This window comes from Sphaerodactylus townsendi, linkage group LG01 (genome assembly GCF_021028975.2).
Source record: "Sphaerodactylus townsendi isolate TG3544 linkage group LG01, MPM_Stown_v2.3, whole genome shotgun sequence".
Taxonomy (NCBI): Eukaryota; Metazoa; Chordata; class Lepidosauria; order Squamata; family Sphaerodactylidae; genus Sphaerodactylus; species Sphaerodactylus townsendi.
Window position 1 is genome coordinate 31,424,878 of NC_059425.1, and position 21,943 is coordinate 31,446,820.

Below are 21,943 nucleotides of genomic sequence, written 5' to 3' on the forward strand. Positions count from 1 at the left end.
GGGAGACAGAGAAATATGAGGAAAAAGGAGCCAGGGAGTGGCAGGGTACCAGGGAGGGCTCAGCCACAGCCCCTAGAGGCCCAAGGGTGAACAGTGCACAGGGATGTAAGGCAAAAGGGACATCAGAGAGAAGGAGGAGGTGGAGAAGGGTGGAGCTAACTCTTTAAAAGAAGCCTCCATCTCAGGTTGAGGAGGAGGAGGACATCTAGTTAGTTCCCATCATCACAGGGAGCTGGCTGGCTGGAGGACAAGACCCTGACTCCTCTCCATCCCTTTCTGAGACCAGTGAGGACCAAGCAGAGCTGTATCAGAGAGTTGGGAAAGAGATGGACGAGGAGGTCATGGAGGAGGGATCACTCACCCTAGCCTAGGATATGTTACAGCAATATATATGACAAATTAAATGATGGTTTGGGAGTACCTAATCTTGAAACTATATTATCAAGCTGCTAGTGGAAGATGCTTGAAACAGTGATTATCAAATACAACTGAAAGTATGCCAGTTCATATAGAACAGTCATTGTCAAGAAAATAAATAAGAAGAAATGATGCAACGATGATAACACTGTTATACATATAACCCTTAATGTATGGGCATGTAACTCTTCTAAATCAATTAGAAAGGCTAAATTGGTGCACAGTTTTATAATAGGAAAGTATGTCCCTCAGGTGTGTGGTCACCAGATCATGAAGGTGTGGTGTAGATCCATGGTTATCTCCACTGGCTTACCCACTGGTTCTACCATGCCGAGTTATAAATGCTTCTAGGTCACAAATCAATTTTCATCTGGTCAACAGCCAGGTTTTTGTTTTGAAGAAGGAATTTGGTGCAAGAAACATCTACCTAGTTCGGTAGGTAGAAACACCTACTTCATCCCCAATGTTTCACTTTCTGAGAGGACTGCCATGTGCTGACCCTGCTAGTCCCAAAGCTGCATATTGGACTAGCCTCAAGCAGAAAGTGGGTGTGTCAGAGCACCTTTACTATTTAAAATGCCGTAGGAATGCCCTTCCAACTGCAGCAAACTTCTCTTCTGGAATTTATAATCTTCTCATGCATTTCTGTTTTCTGTGCTTAATTTTTTTCCGTTGACTTCGCTATTGTCGAGTCTTTCTTCTCTCTGACACCTGTTAAGCTGGATAGCGGTAGAGCCATCCAATTCAATTTATTCTACTAAAGCAAGATAATCACCTGTTTACAAGGCACCTTATTAGGACTGGGAGAAAGGCACCTGCATAGTTGACCAACAGTCCCCCTCCACATTGATGGAAAATCAGCAGTTTCCTGGCACCGAAATGACTAATTTGTACCAATTGCATCCTGATTATTTATGCTAGCAGCGTGTTTATGAATGCGATTGAATGGAACCCATCAACGCTGTTAGCAATAATAACAGTGGGGAACTTTGTTTTTTTAAAGCGTTTGCTGGTGAAATCAATTATTGTCCCCGTAAAATTGGCTCGCTTGTCCAGCGTTTATGCTGATGGGGTTGTATTGACATTTTGTAGTCTGCAATTCATTGAACAGCAGCTACCCATTCAAAAAAAATTGAGCCCCTTGGAGAACTGCCAAACCTGCAGCGTTTCAAGCAGCAGGTCGCCTTGATGACTTTGTTTTGTTTGCTGCAGAAAGTCGTGCTCTGATACGTAGGGGCTGCCTTTTCATGAACAAAGGCAAACACCAGTAGGTGGTTCAGTAGGAGTATTCAAGCGCAAGAGATAATGACTTTTGTGTTCAAAGCCTTTATATTCAGGAGGAGTAAGTTCCCTACTTTTGGCATCACGGCATGAAGAGTAAATAGCCATTCTGTCAGTGATCAGAGGAGATTACAGGAGTTTTGCTCTGGCAGTGTTTTCACAAATGAACATTTCCATTGGGCAGTGCACCCTTTTTGAGCACGGGGGCACTTTTGGAATTCTGACAGGGTGGTGGGCATAGCCACAAAATGTCTGCTGCAGGAGGTAGAGCCATGCATACGCACACACAGAGAAAGCCCAAGTGCAAGGAAGGAAGGGGATAATTTGAAAAATCCGCTGGGAAAAAAGAGTGAGGGAGAATGAAACCAATACTGTGGCTGCCACCTAAATATTATTGTTACCTGCCCAGCCAATCAGATCTCCAATGGCCAATCAAATGGCCAATCACTGCTGGGCAAGTGTCATACCTGGCCCCACCCACTTTTAAAAAACACATGGTGGATACCGTGGTACCCTCAGGCACCTTGTTGGCAATTCTGGTGATCCGTCTTGATATGTTAGGTTTCAGCTGTGGTGGCTCTGTGTAAGCATTTCATCCAGGAGGCAGGACAAATGCACAAAGTACAGAGTGCCCCAGGGGACAGAGAGGATTGATTCAACCTCACTCCTTTACTCCTTTACCATATGTAGCCTCTACACTTGCAGTAGTTTGCCTGATTAGAATCCCATTAAGATCAGTGTATCTCTGTAGGTTTTTTTGTTATCCTTCACATTTCTTTCAAGCTTTTTCTTTGAGAGCAGTAATAAGCATAAGCATTTTATTGTCATTGCACGCACAACGAAATTTACAGCAGCATTCCTCGATGCACACAATTTCAGACTCATACCCCTCCTCACTTTCCCCTTCCTCCACCCATCCCTACACAGCCCCAAACACATCAACACGAAGCCGCAGAGTTTAGCATACCCACAGCTCTAGAGTAGAAGCTGTCTCTAAGCCTCTTTGTCCTAGTTTTAATGTGTCTACGTTTATTTTTAAATGGGAGATTCTCAGAATGACAGATCTGGTGTCCGATCATTGCAGGTGAATGGAATGCATGCAGTGTTATATACGTTTCCAACATTAACATGTTGCATAGAAGGGTGAGCTAGCATAAAAGATTTGTAGATCTCCCCTGATGGGCTGAAAACCTTGAGTTGGAAAAGCAGCATAGAAATGTTTTCAGCAAAGTAAATATTTCTCCTTTAAGAAACACTGAACTAATAACTTTCCGTTTCTGTATTGCTTACTTTAGAAAGAAAGCAATGGTAATTTTACTTTGAAAAATATGTTACCTGCTTACCAGATATGCTTGGGATGTCTGGAACCAAAGAAATAACAGCTCTCCATAGTAAGAATCAACTCCCCCAATCAACTGTTCTTTACATGCTGAAAGCCAGTCTTGGTGCCTTCATGAGGCCAATTAAATCCAGTCATCTTTTTGTCCATAAAACAAGTATGTGGAAAATATTTTGTGCTGATGTATTGTCAAAGACTTTCATGGATGGATTCAACTGGTTGTGATGGGTTTTCCAGGCTGTGTGGCCGTGTTGTGATAGATCTTGTTCCTAAAGTTTCACCTGCATCTGTGGCTGGCATCTTCAGAGGTGTATCACAGAGGTGTATCACAGAGGCTAGACTGTGTCTAGCAAGAAGGGAATGTTTAGTGGGGTATATATTTTCCATGTCCCAGGGTGGGGAACCAACCAGTAAATGTTTGGGTGGAACTTGCTATGCAAATGTTTGGGTGGAACTTGCTATGCAAAGGTGTGATTGAGTGTCAACATTTTTGGTGACCTGCTCCTTTTCATCCTGTGAAACAAAATCAATCCATTGAGGGAACATCGTCTTAGTCTTCTAGCTGCCCATTCCAATAGGAACTGATGAAAAGTTATCCTATGAGCCAGACCCATGTAAAACCTGACATGGATCAGGGATACTGAAGCTATAAAACTGTGGGCAATATTCTGTATTCCAAGCAATATAACTATTCGTGAGCAAAGTCTTACACGCAGACTGGAATGTTTAAATTATTGGTCTGCTGTTCTCCGCTCTGGGACTTGGTGGCCTGGGGCTGTTGGCTACCCAGTTTTCCTGCTGTTTCTGATTACCATTCATTACTGCACAACAAACATAGTAGCCTGTTTGAAGAACAGGTCCATCGTGGGCCTATGCCTTTTGTGCTGATCTTTCTCTTGTCTTTCCTTTTCTACAGGAGTTTTTTGATAATCCCGCCTTTCGTCCAGATGGCATGAAACTCTATCCAACTCTCGTGATCCGTGGCACCGGCCTGTACGAGCTCTGGAAGTCTGGGAGGTACAAGAGTTACCCTCCAAGCACCCTAGTGGATTTGGTAGCAAGAATTCTGGCTCTTGTCCCCCCGTGGACCCGAGTGTACCGAGTGCAAAGGTAACTTCATTTGCAGTATGTCTGCTTCACTCTGTAAAATATAGCAATCTGACAATCGAGGCTTAAGCAGTGAGGTAGCTACAGTTGCTCATCTACCACTACCTACTTCCCAGAACTTTAGAAAAATATGTTAACATGATATCTTACTCAGTTCCCTGTTGTCCAGAGTAACTGGTCAGCCACTGTGTGTCGAGATGCTGGACAAAACAGACCACTGGTCTGATACAACAGGGCTTTTCTTATATTTTTGTGTCTTTGTGTAAAGGTGACATGCAAATAGGGGCAAAATGTATCTATAATGGAATTTCCAGTTTCACTATCCTTTCTTGATGAGGTGAAATGGGGCTAATCTAACCTTCCTATCACTACAAACATTGCCAAAAGTTAGTGTCCATTAGATGGTGCCTTCTCCACTGTCACAGCTCAAAGCTGTGGGAAAGGGCACCCTTGATAGATATATCTCAATAGACTCTTTTCAATAAGTATACGTTATATTCACTTCCAAGACCTCAGTGGTCAGCTTGAGGACATTACCCATTATTAAATCATCTCCTTTATAAGCTATCATGGTTTTTTTCTCCCCCAGTGGAGTAGAATATCATATTTGTAATTGCCAAAGCAGAACATTTCTAATAACAGCTGGGCCTGCTTAAGGGTGGGTGTTAATAAAAAGAAAGCCCCCAAAGTAATTCATCTCAGCTTTGCGATGAACTAATACAGTTCTACTTTGTTTTAATAACACCATACAAAAGTTTGTTCAGGTATATTCCTTGGGTCTCGGCCGTTGTTGACGCCTAAGATGTGGTGTAAAGTGGGGTTTCCTTCTGTTGGTCTTCTGAAGTGATGGTTTCTTAAACTACTTCTGCTAAGAAAACCTTTCTAAACCAGCCCAAAGGTTCATCTAATCCATGGTGCTATTTTTCACAGTAAACACAAGAAGAGCTCTCCTGGATCAAGCCAGTGGTCCATCTAGTCTGGCATCGCGTATCACACATTGGGCAGCTAGTTGTCCTGGAGGGCCTACAAACAGAGCACAGAAGCCAAGGCCTACTCCTGCTGCTGCCTCCTAACCCTGGGTTTCTGACGTCTGCTGACTTTGAACATGGAGGTTCCTTTTAGTCACCATGGCTAGTAGCCTTTGATGGGCTACTCTCCCATGAATCTGTCTAATGTCATGGCCATCACGCGAGGCCTTCACTATGTCTCCTGGCAATCAATTCCACAATTTAATTACTCATTGAGTAGCCAAGTAGAGCATGGAATCCAAAGAGAGATGTTGTTTTCCCAAGCAGGGTATGGAATCCACAGCTAATCCTAACAGTGGTGGTCAGGGTTGCCTCCCTCTGAGCCTGGAGGCTTTATCTTTCTTTCTGCCATGCATTCATATTCCTGCCCTCAGTAATGCCATCTACACTAGTGGACATTACTACTTCTTTGGGGCGTGAATTCCATACATTGCTTGTTGTATGATAAAGTCTTTTCTTTGGTCTGTCTTGTATCTACTGAGTTCGGCTACAAAGATGGGTGAGTCCACTTAAAGGTTAATTTGTAGCATTCCCCAGCCTTTCGCGCCGCACGACTGCTGTCTCCCTGATATGCTGCTTTTGAATTCGTGAAAAGCACAATTGAAATGATTTATGTCTGCCAGCGTAAACTTAGCCACCATTTCAGCATCTTGACATCTGACGTTCTAATGTGTTTTTGCCCTTGGGGAATCAAAAATGGGATCTCGAAAATCACCCTGTCTGGGAAGAGCAGGGCCTGCTTCCATCTAGGTGCCGCAAATGGCTTGTATTTGCATCTATGCATATGCTAATGCATTGTGAGTCACATGCCCTCCCTACGTAGACGAGGAGCTCAGATATGTTTCACAGCAGATGGCAACTCTTGAGTGCCTTCGGGTGCTCCAGCATGTCGTTCTGCAGTTCCAGGGACAGAAAACTCACCACGCTGGATATTGCTATCTAGACCTCATATAGGGTGCCAGAGTAGTTTTAGCACCATCCCTGTTGTGAAGCACGCAACAGCCTGACCCTCTGGAATTTTCCAGTAATTGGAAAGAAGCCGGTCTCTCCAATGGCTCCCTGTGCTCTAAAATGCCCAGATGAAAATTGCATCCTCCTCCAGCGCGTCATTTTAGACTGAACGGCAAAATACTTATTGGTTCTAATTGCTGCCATTTGGAGACTATGTTAATGTCTGTTGGCTCAATGATGTTGTATTTACTCTAAGAAATCAGCAGAAGAATTAATTAACTAGCAAGCTAGTTATTGTTATGTGGTGGGAGATAATGAAGTGGATGGGGGGGGGGGGTGGAGGAGAGCAGGGATAAGGGAACTGAAGCCCAGTGGGGCCTTATTAAAAGAAAAAAAAATCAGATATGCTGTGGTGACGTGCTGTCTCCTTGAAAACCCCATTAAGTTGGTTCAGCCTCTTCACACGTGTTTTAGACCATCGCAGACTTCTGTGCTGAGCTTCGGGTTCTCTTGTTTCTACTCGTGCTTGGAATAGCACATTTTACTTGCATATTTGGAGCTTCAGGAGATATCTGCAAAACTGGCTCTGTCTGGTTTCCAGTGTGGCTCCTTGTACCCCTCCATAATGTCACCCTTCCCTTCCCTTGTTTTTTTTTTTTGAGGGGGGGGGGATGTCTCCCTGCCTAATAATTTTTTTCAGTGGTGCCTTTGGCTATCTCTCTGTGTCCTCATCCCCAGTTGAAAGGATGAGTACATAATACCTGTGTCACACAGTGTTCATACATGGCATTTTTTGTCATCAGCAACTAGTTTTCTTGGCTGGCCACTTTGGCAAGGGAGTGAGGAATATTGAACTAGTCCCTCAACCTGCCTGTCTAGAGAAGCCTCCCAGCCAATTCTGCTGTCATAAATATTATTTCCTCTGCATTTCTTTTTCCTCTACACAGCCTTCCCATCCAGTTGCCAATCACGGTCTCTCTAGGCCTAAGGCAATGGTACTCAGGCCACAGCTTGCAGAGATCCAGTTTCGCAATTGCATCAAAACCAAAAAGAGCCACATTTACTCCCATCCCTGGAATGAAGCCTGCCCCTCAGTTTTCTTGGCAGTGGCTGTCTCAAAATGAGAGTCACCTGCCAACCACATGTCATAGAATCATAGAGTTGGAAAGGTACCCCAAGGGCCATCAAGTCCAACCCCCTGCAATGCAGGAACACACAATCAAAGCACTCCCGACATAAGTTCATCCAGCGTCTGTTTGAAAACCTCCAAAGAAGGAGACTCCACCACTGTCTGAGGCAGTGAATTTCACTGTCAAACAGCCCTGACTGTCAGGAAGTTCTTCCTAATGTTTAGGTGGAATCTCTTTTTCTTCACCTTGAATCCATTACTCCATGTCCTAATCTCTGAGGCAGTAGAAAACAAGCTTACTCCCTCTTCGACATGACATCCCTTCAAATATTTAAACATGGCTATTATGTTATCCATTAACCTACGCTTCTCCAGACTAAACATCTCCAGCTCCCTAAGCCTCTCTTTGTAGGGCATGGACTCCAGACCTTTTGCCATTTTGGTTGCCCTCCTCTGGACCCCTTCCAGCTTGTCAATATCCTTCTTGAATTACCGTGCCCAGAACTGTACACAGTATTCCAGGTGAGGTCTAACCAATGCAGAATACAGAGGTACAATTGCATCCCTCAATCTTGACACTCTACTCCTACTGATACAGCCCAAAATCACATTGGCTTTCTTGGCCGCCACATCACACTACTGACTTATGTTTAGTTTATGGTCTACTAAGACTCCCAGATATGGTCTACTAAGACTCCCAGTTTATGGTCTACTAAGACTCCCTTTCACATATGGTGCTGTCAAGCCAGGTGTCACCAATCCTATATCTGTGTATTTCATTTTTTTCTGCCTAAGTGTAGTATCTTACATTTATCTCTGTTGAAATTCATTTTGTTCATTTTGGCCCAGCTCTCTAATTTGTCCAGGTCATTTTGAATTCTGACTCTGTCCTCTGGGGTATTAGCTACCCCTCCTAATTTGGTGTCATCTGCAAATTTGATTAGCATGCCCTCTATTCCATCATCCAAGTCATTGATAAAAATATTGAATAGCATTGGTCCCGCCAGGAAAGGGCCTCATTGATTTTCGTGAAATATGGCACAGATGTCACTTCTGGAAATAGAAAAAGAGTTTTGATTTATACCCCACCTTTCTGTCTGTAAGGAGACTCAAGGTGGCTTACAAGCTCCTTTCCCTTCCTCTCCCCACAACAGACACCTTGTGAGGTAGGTGGGGCTGGGAGAGTTCTGAATGGTGACTAGCCCAAGTTCACCCAACAGGAATGTAGAAGTGTAGAAACAAACTCAGTTCACCAGATAAGCCTCTGCTACTCAGGTGGAGGAGTGGGGAATCAAACCCGGTTCTCCAGATTACAGTCCACCCGCTCTTAACCACGCTGGTTTAGAAGAGCCACAGGCTTGCTCAAACTATCGAGTGTCCCTGCTCTACAGGATAGATTTGGCCCGGGGAACTGTAGTCATCGCCCCTTGTGCTATTTGAATGGCTCCAGCTACATTTCTCATACCCAGTCCCGATCCTTTTTTCTCATTAGGTTAAATCCTTTGTCTTCCCTTCACCATTTTTTCTGTGTCGGCCCCACCAGTTGACATTCCTAACCAAGTTGACCTTGTAATACATACAGGCATGGGGAGGGTTTGTCCTGCTGAAAAGGCAACAGATGGCAACCCTTGGACAGCAGCCAGCCAACTGTAAATGACAAACTTGAGGTTGTTGATCATCCTTTGTACACCATGGCTGGCCTGTGTTTCAAACCAGGAGTTAATCTTAATCCCCTTGGGCCTCATCTCAGTACTCTGCCTGCTGTCCCGTGCTGACTCCCAAGCAGGCTAATCTAGAGAAGAGAGGTGGCATTTATGAGTTACTCAAACTGACACACACACCTGGATATGTTTTTCAGCTGGGCCGATGATCACTGTCAAGCTGTGATGCTTTCCTGATCATTCACCAAAAGTGATTCAGTTAATTACTTGCCAGCAAATGGCTGGTTCACTCAACCATCCCATCCATTCCAGGAGGTTTGGGTGGGAGTCTGATTGTTGCCATCAGTCCAGAGTGGCATGGCATGACATGTGTTCGGCACATCTGAAACACTGTGGTATTGTTGTTTTTCAGTCATTAAAGCATCTTGCTATGTTTTTTCCTTTCATTTCATTACCTTTATTAGGCATAGGATAAAACAACAATCAGACTGACAATAACAACAATAGAAAAGGTTATTAGGTGGTCAACAGGAGTGTGCAGTTGTTGATAGAGCTGTTGCCAAAAACTTTGCTACGTCTGTAGTTCTTTTAGTGCAGCAGTCATTCAAAAGCAGACGTAGCTTTTCTTGGTCAGAAGTGGCATGATATGAATTAATATGAAGTTCAATGTATTGCTATATGCGGAAATGGTTTGCCTTGAGACAGGCCATTTAAATGTTTGCTCAACAAATTGCTTCCTATATTTCTGTAAGTTTTGGTAATTAGTGCGAGATGGGTTCATGCCTCTAGTTTCCCCAGGTAGATATGTCTTGCACGTTAGTGGTCTTTTTGTTTGGGTCACTGGAGTCTGAATAGGAAATAGAATTATTCTACCACAAAAAAGGAATGTCTTGTGTTCAAAAAAAGAACAAGGGCTCATGATGACTTGCTTTCAGAAATGAAAATGTGTTAGCTGAGTCAGAGACAAGTGTCGGAAAACACTGGCACCTATGGGCTGAATAGGCTGTTAGATTTTGCCTTCATGTTTGCAGGCGTAGGAAACATTCATGTACCAGCATACCCAAGAGAAACACAGCAGACAGGGGGGGCAGTGCTCAGATCTAGCTTGCTGACTGAATGGGGAACTCTGAAGTCCCTGTAGGCCATTCTCTGAGTGAGATCTGCCTTCAGGTTGCTTGTGGGGATCAGAGGGGATTGCAGGTACATCACCAGCCTGCTGCACAGACATGTACCAGGATAAGGGGAGCTGTGAGTTAGAAATCAAGTCTGCAGTGTTATTGCTTAAAGGAGCAGTCCTGTAGTACGAATATGAATCAGCAGTCAAGTGGGTCTTTCCCCTACTTGAGCTATGACTGTCTGGGCAGAAAAGGGCAGAAAAGTGAGAGCCAGCGTGGTGTAGTGGTTAAGAGCAGGTGCACTCTAATCTGGAGAACCAGGTTTGATTCCCCGCTCTGCCACTTGAGCGGGGGAGGCTTATCTGATTAGCTTGTACACTCCAACACACGGCAGCTAGGTGACCTTGGGCTAGTCACAGTTCTTCGGAGCTATCTCAGCCCCACCCACCTCACAGGGTGTTTGTTGGGGAGAGGGAGAAGGGAAAGGAGATTTGAGTCTCCTTTGAGTCTCCTTACAGGAGAGAAAGGTGTGGCAAAAATCCAAACTCTTCTTCTTCTCTGTCCCTAGCAGTTGCTGCTATCACAGGGCCAACGATATAGTGAGACCACAGATGTATCATGTGAATGAGGCATATTGCTCTATTCCTTCCATTAATCGCCATCCAGATTGCTGGGGGCGGGTCTCTTTGTGTGTGGGGGGGCGGGGGAGATGGCAGATCAACAAGAAACCTAACCTTGAGCTTCACTCCTCATCTGATAAACTCAGGTGAAATCATGGAGGATAGGTCTATGGATGGACTACTGGTGATGATGGCAGAAAGAAACTTCCAGGTAGGAAGCCTACCTCTCAAGACCAGATTCAGAGGACAAACAGGGGAAAGACTGTTCTTTCATACCCTGCTTATGGGCTTTCTGGAGGCCTCTGGCTCACCTATGCTGGAAACAGGATAATGGACTAAGTTGACTGGTCATCAGGTCTTGGATTACCTTGTGTCTTGTTTTAAACTAGCCGTGGCTGTCATACTTGTTTACAAAATAATTCAGAAAAATAGTTGCCACCTTATAAGTGTGTCACAGTATACTTAATGAATCCTGGTGACTGAGACTGAGGTAGAGAAGGGCCCAGGGCAGCAGTGAGGCAAGCTATACAAGAGAGGCTTGCTGGGCCAAGAGTGGTCTATCAGTATCCTGCCGAAAAATGGCACCTGATGCTTTCTTTGTGTGTAACGTAGCACCCTGCTATTCTTGAATGCTTCAAGGGTTTCTTTGGTTTACCTTTTTTTGTCTGTTTGTTTGCAGGGATATCCCAATGCCTTTAGTCAGTTCTGGAGTAGAGCATGGTAACTTGAGAGAACTTGCTCTTGCCAGGATGAAGGACTTGGGGTCAGAGGTGAAGTATACTTTTTTTGATTTAGTTATCCATGCTTGTGTGCGGTGTCTTCTTTCTTCCTACCTCAACCACAAGTGTGGTTATAAAGTCTGCTTTTGTCCCAAGCGTGGAAAAAGTCCAGTTAGTGGAACTGAAGTACAAGAGCTGGAGAACGTAAGGAGAGTCCTTCTGGATAAGAGCAAAGGTCCATGGACCCTGTTTTTGGACCCTGTTTCCTGTACTACTCAGCTAACATACCCCTGAAAGCCTACAAGTGGGCTCTGGTGGCCAAAGCTGGTCTAATTTGACACCACACAGCAACTGGTGTTTCAAGGTACTCTGAACACAGAGGTCTCATTTGTCCATCATCATAAATGGCCATGAATTTAAGAACATAAGAAAGAGCCTGCTGGATCAGACCAGAGTCCATCTAGTCCAGCACTCTGCTACTCACAGTGGTCCACCAGATGCCTTTGGGAGCTCACATGCAGGATGTGAAAGCAATGGCCTTCTGCTGCTACTGCTCCCGAGCACCTGGCCTGCTAAGGCATTCGCAATCTCAGATCATGGAGGATCAAGATTGGTAGCCATAGATCGACTTCTCCTCCATAAATCTGTCCAAGCCCTTTTTAAAGCTAATTTTGTTTGGTCTTCTTTTAAAGCTGTATAAGAAGAAGAAGAGTTTGGATTCATACCTCCCTTTCTCTCCTGTAAGGAGACTCTAAGGGGGTTACAATATCCTTTCCCTTCCTCCCCCACAACAAACACACTGTGAGGTGGTTGGGGCTGAGAGAGCTCAGAAGAACTGTGACTAGCCCAAGGCCACCCAGCTGGCGTGTGTTGGAGTGCACAGGCTAATCTAGTTCCCCAGATAAACCTCCACAGCTTAAGTGTCAGAGTGGAGAATCAAACGCGGTTCTCCAGATTAGAGTGCACCTGCTCTTAACCACTAAGCCACTGCTTCTCTCAATAGCTGCATATTTAATTTCATACAATAAGCACGCAAGTGCTTTTTTCCAACTATTCTGCATCTGTTGCCAATCAGCAAGAACATGAGAAGAGCCCTGCTGGATCAGACCAGTGGTCCATCTAATTCAGCATCCTGTCTCACACAACGGCCGACCAGTTCCTCTGGAGGTCCAACAGCAGGGCATAGAGCCATGGTGGCAAACCTATGACACTCCAGATGTTCATGGATTACAATTCCCATGAACATCTGGAGTGCCATAGGTTCGCCACCACTGGCATAAAGGTTGAGCCCTTTCCCAGTGTTGCTTCCTGGCACTGATACACAGAGGTTTACTGCTTCTGAACATGGAGGTTCCTTTCAGTCACTATGGCTAGTAGCCGTTGACAGATGTGTCCTCCATGAATCTGCCTAATGTCCTTTTAAAGCTCTTTATGTCTGTGGCCATTGCTACATCCTCTGACAGAGAATTCCACATTTCATTCATTCGTTGTGTAAAGAACTATTTTAATCTGTCCTGAAACTACTTCCCACCAGCTTCATTGGATGCCCTTAAATTCTAATATTTTGGAAGAGGGAGAAAATGTTATTGTAGCCTGTCTAGTGCGGGATGCTTTATAACAAAGAGGCCAAAGAAAACATGGAGCCCTGTAACTGGGTTCTTCTATTCCGGGCTAGCCACCAACTGTAACGGGACATGTGGCCTACAATCAGGGTTCCCACTAAACTGACCAGTGGGGTTTCCTTTGGCACCCAAAATATTCCAGACTAGTGTTCAGGGGTCTTCTTTTTACTCTGCTGCCACCATTAAAGAGAAGGAACTAGGAATCCCAAAACTGCTGCAGGCTGCCAAATGTAATAAAGGATCCCACCTCACATTCACTCTTGGTCTGAGGGGAATGTCCTTCAGAGTCCCATATACAAAAATGGAGGGAACTCAAAATTGGCTTGGATTCTAGCCACACAAACAGGCACTCTTCAACCGCTCACACACAAACGCAGACTGGCACGAGGGTAACTTGAACACAATGAATGAAATTTATTTTAAAAAGAAAGGCTTCTTAAACTGGCTCAGAGAGGTACTAACGCTTGATGGTTCTTTTTTTTTCACTTAAAAATTAAGTTCTTTTCACTTAAAAATTACAGAGCTTCAGATGTTACTGAGGTTTCACACACACACAGATACATGCAGGTGTCACTTCAGGAACGATTTTGCTTTAGAACTACTAAATTTCTTCAAAGACAGACACTAGTCCTTTCTGATCCACAACCCACTGAATATAGATATATATATATATATACACACACACACACACACACACACACACACACACACACACACACACACACACACACACACACACACACAGAGCCTATGCCCAGTGAGATTCAGGCACACATAGCCTCCCTGTCTCACACTAATCCCAATTTGGCTTCACTGCCTCTGGATCGGGCTTTTCCCAGACTGGTGTTACACAGGGGTAGGGCAGACTCTAGGTCTGGACAATATTCACTGTCAAGCCCCTGACTGGCACGTCACTTTGCACCCAACTCAGGGCCTTCTTCCTCTGACAAGCCTCCTCAGCTTGTAGAGTGACTGGACTTCTGCCAGCTAACACTGCTGAGACAGAATCCTTCAGCTTCAGATCTGACAGACTCTGTCCAACTCTGGCTCTTCCTGAATCTCTCTCCCAAACTTGACTCAACTCTGATCTCTGTATCAGAATCTCTTCAGAGAGAGTGAATCCACTGACAGGCTCTGCTGTGTCTATTTATACTGCTCGCACTTTAGCTCCCCCTATCCCTGGCCATAGGCAACTGTGCCTTTCTCGAACAATCAAATGGGGGTCCTTAGTATAGTGGAGCCTGATGCCTTAACTCTGGCTGTTACTAAGGCCTCTTTCATTAGGCTTTTCACACACACCAGCCCTTCAGTGTGGGGCAAGTCCATTACAATCCCCTTCAGCCCGCCAGCCCCACCATTCAACACAGCTGGCTGCTCCTTGTTAAAGTTGGAAAGGAAGGACGGTTCTTTCTGCCTAAATCAAGGAGCACACAGAAAGAGTGTGTGGATGCGTCAGAAGAGCCTGCTGCACAGAATAAGAAACTGCATGCTCTTGGGTCCGGTGGGATTTAGTTAAAGTGCCATCCATTTCACAACAGGTTGCAGCAAATGTGGGCGTTTCTCTTTGGATGCAGACTCTCCAAATGCAGTCGCCAGGTAACCAGTCGCAATTAGACGTTTGAATCTGGCTTCCATAATGCTTCACGGTATAAAAAAGGAACAGCAGCATAGGAAGGAGAGAGAGAGAGAGAACAACTCTTGATTATGTTTGACTGGGAGATAACTCTTTGTTTTGCATTCTCTGAATAGAGGTATTTGTAGTGCAAAACGGTCTGGAGCCATTTTTGCAATGCCCACGATCGCGTAGTAGGAGCCCTGCGACGCAGAGTGGTAAGCTGCAGTATCAAAGTGAAAAGCTCTGCTCACAACTTGAGTTCAATCCCAACAGAAGTCAGTTTTCAGGTAACCTACTCAGGGTTGACACAGCCTTCCATCCTTCCAAGGCCCTTACAATTAGTGCTCAGCTTGCTGGGGTAAAGTGTCGACAGCTGAGGAAGGTGATGGCAAACCCCCTCATAAACAGGTCAGCCTAATAAACATCATGATGTGACATCACCCCGTGGGTCAGTAATGACTTAGTGCTTGTACAGGGGATTACCTTTACAGTAGCATGAACAGCTAAACATTTAACCGAGGACTCTAGAACCTGATTTCTGATCCCCACTCTGCCGTGATGCTTCCTGAGTAATGCTGGGCCAATCACATCCTCTCAGCCTAACTTCTCTCACCGGGTGGGAAAAAACAGTCCTTCCAGTAAGTGGGTCCAAACTCATTTAAGGGCCAGCAACCAGCCTCTTGAATTATACTGAGAAACAAACCGGAAGCATTGCGGAATGACCCGTAGAAGGGTTGTATCTTGCTCACAGCAATAAGCCCCAACAACAGCCGAACAGCAGCTTTTTGCACCAATTGAATTTTCCAAGCTGACTTCAAAAGCAGCCCCACACAGAGTGTGGTACAATAGCCACGTCTTGAGACTACTGGAGTGTGTATCAGAATAGCCAGCTCCTAGATGTGTGTCTGAAAGAAGGCTTCTCTCCCCCCCCCCCCCCCACTTCCTTTTACAGCTATAGTCACCTCCTTCTCCAACAAAAGATTGGGATCCACTGGTCTTTCAGACAAAGTTGTACTTCACATATCACAGTACCGTACCTAAAGCAGCAACTTTTCCATTCCAGCATCCCCTCTGGACCGAGTGACAGTTTGTTGACCACCACATTCAGGCAATGGCCCAAAACAGAGATAGCATCATCCACAGGCTTTTTGAATGAAGTATTGGTTGGCAAGTCGGAACTGTTTCAACATATAAATATATATGGTCTCTACCCCACAACTATGGCACTCTTTTCTCTCGGAGACTGATGGGCATCCCCATCCACAAATCCAGGCAGCCGGCTGTAGCGCCGCATCCCACCGCTCCCAAAGAGGCTTCCCCAGCAATGCAGGGAGGCTGCACAAGCATGAAAGCCTCCCCACCACTGAAAAGCCCCCATTGGGCTTCATAGACATACGTTACCAAAAAAGGTAGCACGACTCTCAAAACCCTGGGAGAGCGTGCCTAATGGCCGGGAGGGAGCTGACTACTGTCGACTCTGCCCCTGGACCGTCCATGCTGCAGTGGGGGCTGGGATGCTGGCACTGAGTTCCAGAGCTGCGGGGTGGAGGAGGGTGCAGCAGCAGTGGCGTAGTGGTTAAGAGCAGGTACATTCTAATCTGGGGGAACCAGGTTTGATTCATTCTGCTGCCTGAGCTGTGGAGGCTTATTTGGGGAATTCAGATTAGCCTGTGCACTCCCACACATGCCAGCTGGGTGACCTTGGGCTAGTCACAGCTTCTCGGAGATCTCTCAGCCCCACTCACCTCACAGGGTGTTTGTTGTGAGGGAGGAAGGGCAAGGAGATTGTAAGCCCCTTTGAGTCTCCCCCAGGAGAGAAAAGGGGGAATATAAATCCAAACTCCTCTTCCCTCTTCTTCTTCTTTACACCACCAGGTTCCCTCCACCTTGGGGAGGGCAAATCTGCCAGCACGGCCGGTGTACTGCTCCCACAAGTGGATTCACACACACACATGTTTAGATTGGGCTGTATGAAAGCCAAGGGAGATTCTGTATTTTTCATTTGTTAGTTTTCTAGGTGGATTTAATTGGATCTTTGACTAAATTATTTATATTCTTTTTGTAATCTATCATTAACCACCCTGTGTCTCCAGAATGAGTTGGGTAGCAAATGTTTCCATTCCATCCCCCCCCCCCCCAATTTGAATATTTGGAAAAGTGCCAGAATGTTTTATCCAAGAGGGGAAATCAGGATCTTCCTGCAACCCATTGGACATATCTGGGAGAAAAGATCTGAGCTGTTACATCTAAGTCCCCTGGTGTTTCTTTTCTGTCTCCATCAGCCACAGATCCCATCCGTTTCTTAGTTTTCTATCTAATTATCAGCAGGAGATCTCAACACATTTCATCTTGCATTCTCATTCACAAACGTAGAATTTCTGAATCAATTTTTTTCTCATTAAAAGTTTCTTTCTCCATTTTGAAACAACCTGATCAGGAGTTTGTTTGCAGAACTTCAAATTAGCTCTCCCGCACTTCCAATTCTGTTATCTTTCTAACTCAGAACACAGTCAGAGTTAGCATTTCATTACTGAAGAATTCTTTTGAGCCTTGTTGCTTGTAAATCAAATGGTTCACTTTCACATGAGATGCAGGCTGTTCAGATTGTTATCAGTGTGTCCCGTGTATTTAAACATCACAGCTTTTCCTCCCTAAAAGTGTATTAGGAATGGATCAGTGAGCATTTTTATTTTGAAGGTAAGCTATTTGAAATCTATCAGCTTAAGTCAATTCCAACTTCATTTTAGGCTCTGAAGGAGGTAGTGGGAAATGTAATGTACCTTAGCCGTGGTGTGTCTCACTATGTAATTGTTGTTTCTCTCCTTTTTTTTTCATTTTCCCACCTAGTGCCGTGATGTGAGGACAAGAGAGGTTGGAATACAAGAGATTCATCACAAAGTGAGACCGTATCAGGTAGGACTTGTTGCTTTCCAGCCGGACTTGTTCCGTGTGTGTAGGTTTAAATTTCACTATGCAGGCAGAGATGGGGAGTCTGAGAAATGCATCTGTTGTCCCTACAAAAGAGGAATTCTTTGCCAAGCCAAGCCCTGTTCTCCTTGCCCTGGTGATCCAGAGGACTTGCACTTTTACTTGTTGATTAGAGGGCTGATGGTTAAACTGCTTCCCCACCCTCCACCCCCACCTCTGGGTCTCTTTCTGTGATTGACTAGGACAAATGATGGGTCATGAAACAAGAAATGGATGAAAGCACACAGTCTTCTAAATTTAAGTTCTGTACTTGTTATAATGATGTTGTTACTAAAATAGGCAAGTAATTTTTGAAGCTTCAGCATGTAAAAGATCCTCACTATCTTAATTCTCTGACCTAGGGCTTCTTTCACTATCCTTTGAACCAAGGTCAAGGTGGAATTCCTAGGTCAGGGGTGGCGAACCTATGGCACTCCAGATGTTCATGGACTGCAGTTCCCATCAGCCCCTGCCAGCATGGCCAATTGGAAAAGTTTGACTTCCAATGGATATCAGGCAGGGGCTGATGGGAATTGTAGTCCATGAACATCTGGAGGGCCATAGGTTCGCCACCCCTGCCCTAGGTAAAGACATTCTTCATGGCTTGAGTGCTGAAAAACCCAAGATATAAGAACAAGACACTTCTTCGTATTTTTATAATTTATAATCTCTTGTCTGACCCTCCTCTGGTGGGACTCTTTGATTGAGATATCAGCTGAAGACACCTCTTACTGGAGCCATCTGCACTGTGCCCATGAGATTATTTATTTTCCTGTATCTTTATCATTGGTCATATCTCCCTGTGGTGGACATTTTGTGCTTGGCTAAAGTCCAAAGGCAGCCATGTTGTTACAGAATCATCATGTTGTTAGAAGAGACCACGAGGGTGACCCAGTTCAACCCCTTGCCATGCAGGAACACACAATCAAAGCACTCTCGATTGATGGCCATCCAGCCTCTGTTAAAAAAGCCTCTGAAGAAAGAAGCAATGTATTTCATTGTCAAACAGCCTTTACTAATTCTTCCTAATGTTTAGGAGGAATCTCTGTTCTCATAGTTTGAATCCATTACTTCGTGCTCTAGACTCTGAAGCAGCAGAAACCAAGCTCGCTCCATCTTCAACATGACATTCTTTCAAGAAGGATATTGACAAGCTGGAGCATGTCCAGAGGAGGACAATCAAGACGGTAAAAGGTCTGGAATCAATGCTCAGTTGACAGTGGTGGCGAACCTATGGCACTCCAGAAGTTCATGGACTACAATTCCCATCCGCCCCTGCCAGCATGACCAATTCCCATCAGCCCCTGCCAGCATGACCAGACTCTGAAGCAGCAGAAACCAAGCTCGCTCCATCTTCAACATGACATTCTTTCAAACATTCTTTCAAGAAGGATATTGACAAGCTGGAGCATGTCCAGAGGAGGACAATCAAGACGGTAAAAGGTCTGGAATCAATGCTCAGTTGACAGTGGTGGCGAACCTATGGCACTCCAGAAGTTCATGGACTACAATTCCCATCCACCCCTGCCAGCATGACCAATTGGTCATGCTGGCAGGGGCAGATGGGAATTGTAGTCCATGAACATCTGGGGTACCATAGGTTCGCCACCACTGCTCTATGAGGAGAGACTTAGAGAGCTGGGTATGTTTAGTCTGGAGAAGAGAAAGTTAAAGGGATCTCAAACAGACTCCCACAATGACATCGCTGTTGTTTCTCTCCATCTTAATTTTAACCCAGATGTTTTCAGCCTGGCTTCCAGGATTTAAGTCATAGACCTCCTCAGAGGTGTAATCATCCCTGACATATAATGGTACTCTTCCTCCTTTCCTATTTGGTCTATTTCTCTAAAATAGGTTACACCCTTCAGTTATTACGTTCCAGTCATGAGACTCTTCCCATCAGGTTTCAGCTATGCCTATTATATCATATTTGCCTTGCTGCATCAAGAATTCAAGTTTGTCTTGTTTATTTCCCAGGCTATGTTCATTAGTGTAGAGATGTTTAAGACCAGAGGTCATTCCCCTGGGTTGCTTGTTTGAGGTTTTTTCCCTCCCACTGTTGCGGTTTTGAACTATCCTCTCTATAACCTTTAGACTATTATCTCCAGCACTCAATGAACTCCTGTCCTCAAGGATACTGTCTGCCTCTCCTGCATAACTCAGTCTAAAGCCCTCCTGAGCAAGTTTGTGAACCCCCTAGCAAAAATGTTTTGCCAACTGCCAGGAGGTGCAACCCATCCTTGCCAGAGGTCCATCTTCATGAAACTGCAAACTGTGATCCAAGAAGCCAAAACATTCACAGGAGCACCCTCTGCAAAGTCAGTTGTTCACCTCCACTATTCTTCTCTCCCTCCCTTCAACTGGGAGGAGAGACAAAATGACATCCTGGGCATCAAGGTCTTACCCAGAGCCTCATAATCCCTCGTGGTACCCAGAAAGCTATGTCTTGCAGTGTCATTGGTTCCCATGTGGACCAAATGGAAGCAATAACAGCCAGTGGGCTTGATGAGCCTTGTCAGCCTCTCTGTTACTTCATGGATTTTTGCCCCGAGGAGAAAGCACATCTCTCGAGACATTATGGTGCCCAATACTTGTTCTCAAAATTTCAGAAGTGCCTACAGGTTCAATAATGTTGGTGTTTCCTGTATTAAGCAATATTGGTAGCTACAATCAGTGCTTCATAAATGTACTGAAAAAAGTGGTGGTGGTAATCCTGGTGTTACAGAGCTCAGAGTATGGCTCTATATCACAGGTGTCAAACTCGCGGCCCTCCAAATGTTATGGACTACAGTTCCCATCATCCCCTGCCAGAATGAGGCTGACAGGGGATGCTGGGAACTGTAGTCCATAACATCTGGAGGGGCACGAGTTTGACACCTATGCTCTATATGAATAATGAAACCAAAACCAAGAGCCAGCTCACAATCTGACCATACAAGGGCATCAAGGCTATACATGGATCTCCTGTTTTCACCTCCCACAATCCTTTGCCACATTCGGACAAGGGAGGAGTCATGAGGCTTCCTCATGTGTACTGGATAATGGCATGCAGGAGTGGGTGGCATGCAGTCTGGATCATTCCAGTCTGGGGAGTCAGTGGAACCTCTGCCCCATCTCCTCTTTTATTTATGTATCATTATATATCACCAGTGGTGCTGAGTATTCAGTACGTTCCTTCTCACAGATTAGAAGCGCTAAGACTTGCAGAAAGTGCATTCTCATTAAAGTTCTGCACCGGTTTTGACTTGTGTGAAAAATACAATAATCACACCTTCTGTTCTTATCTGATGCCGCTAAAAATCAGTCTGCCACAAGATGGAAATGGTTGTGAAACCATTTCTCACCCTTTCCCCCATATAAACAGGCACTGGCATTGCTGTGAAATTGGTTCGGGACTCTTAAGGTTGTCACACCATTAATTGTTGTTGTTGTTGCTATCTGATGACTTTGTCCATTTGAACAGGTGGAACTGATTCGGAGAGACTATGTGGCCAATGGAGGTTGGGAGACTTTCTTGTCCTACGAGGATCCTGAGCAAGACATCCTCATAGGCCTCCTGCGTTTGCGGAAGTGTTCAGAGGAGACATTCAGACCAGAACTGAAGGGAGGTGTTTCCATTGTCAGAGAGCTCCATGTGTATGGGAGTGTGGTTCCTGTGAGCAGCCGAGATCCCTCCAAATTCCAGCATCAGGTATCCACAACTGCATCAAAACATGTACCCCTGGATGGTGGTGGGAAGTTCTGTCAAGATGCAACCAAATAATTGCAATTGTAGGGTTTTCAAGCCAAGAGTGGAACAGAAGTGGTTTGCCATTGCCTTCCTTTGCATAGCAACTCTGTACTTCCTTGGTGATCTTTCATCCAGATACTAACCAGGACCAACCCTGCTTAGCTTCTGAGTTCTGAAAAGATCAGGCTCGTTTGGGCCATCTAGATAAGGCTGATTATATCTCCTGAGTTTTAAAGAGAAGGCTTCTTACTAACATATTTCAAAGAACTGTTTTTTTCCGTCTTCAGATGGTCTATAAGCAGCACCAATTTCACCTACTAAGGAAGGAAGTTTCACTGTTCTTGGGTGGCCAAGTAAAACAGCCTTCCAGCAAGTTAGCAGATCTCACCACTGATTTTTCTGCAAACCTGTTGAGTAGTAACAAGCAGCTGGACTTGGGTAAATCATATAGGTTCTGTGGCATCAAGTCACTTGGTGGTTGCTGCTGCCATGCTGGCCATAGTGAGTTCTCCCTCAAAAGCCAGAACAGTCCTAGAAAAGGCACTGCCCCCTCCCTCTATTTTTTACTGATAAAAGCCAGGGCTTAAAAGACTGCAGTTCTGTGTGGTTGCCTAGCAATGGCCACTGAGGGCATTTTGTTTG

The 21,943-nt window shown here is 45.0% G+C and overlaps 1 protein-coding gene across 2 annotated transcripts in view; it reads left to right on the forward strand.

Annotated features, from left to right (window-relative positions):
* The window catches only part of ELP3 (elongator acetyltransferase complex subunit 3), a 99,540-nt gene that overhangs the window by 50,321 nt on the left and 27,276 nt on the right, over window positions 1-21,943 (forward strand). For both annotated transcript variants that reach the window (XM_048516842.1, XM_048516849.1), the window contains exons 10-13: window positions 3,954-4,147; window positions 11,328-11,418; window positions 17,452-17,517; window positions 21,035-21,262. In XM_048516842.1, the coding sequence (XP_048372799.1) occupies window positions 3,954-4,147; window positions 11,328-11,418; window positions 17,452-17,517; window positions 21,035-21,262 (579 nt within the window). The remainder of the gene's footprint in view (window positions 1-3,953; window positions 4,148-11,327; window positions 11,419-17,451; window positions 17,518-21,034; window positions 21,263-21,943) is intronic.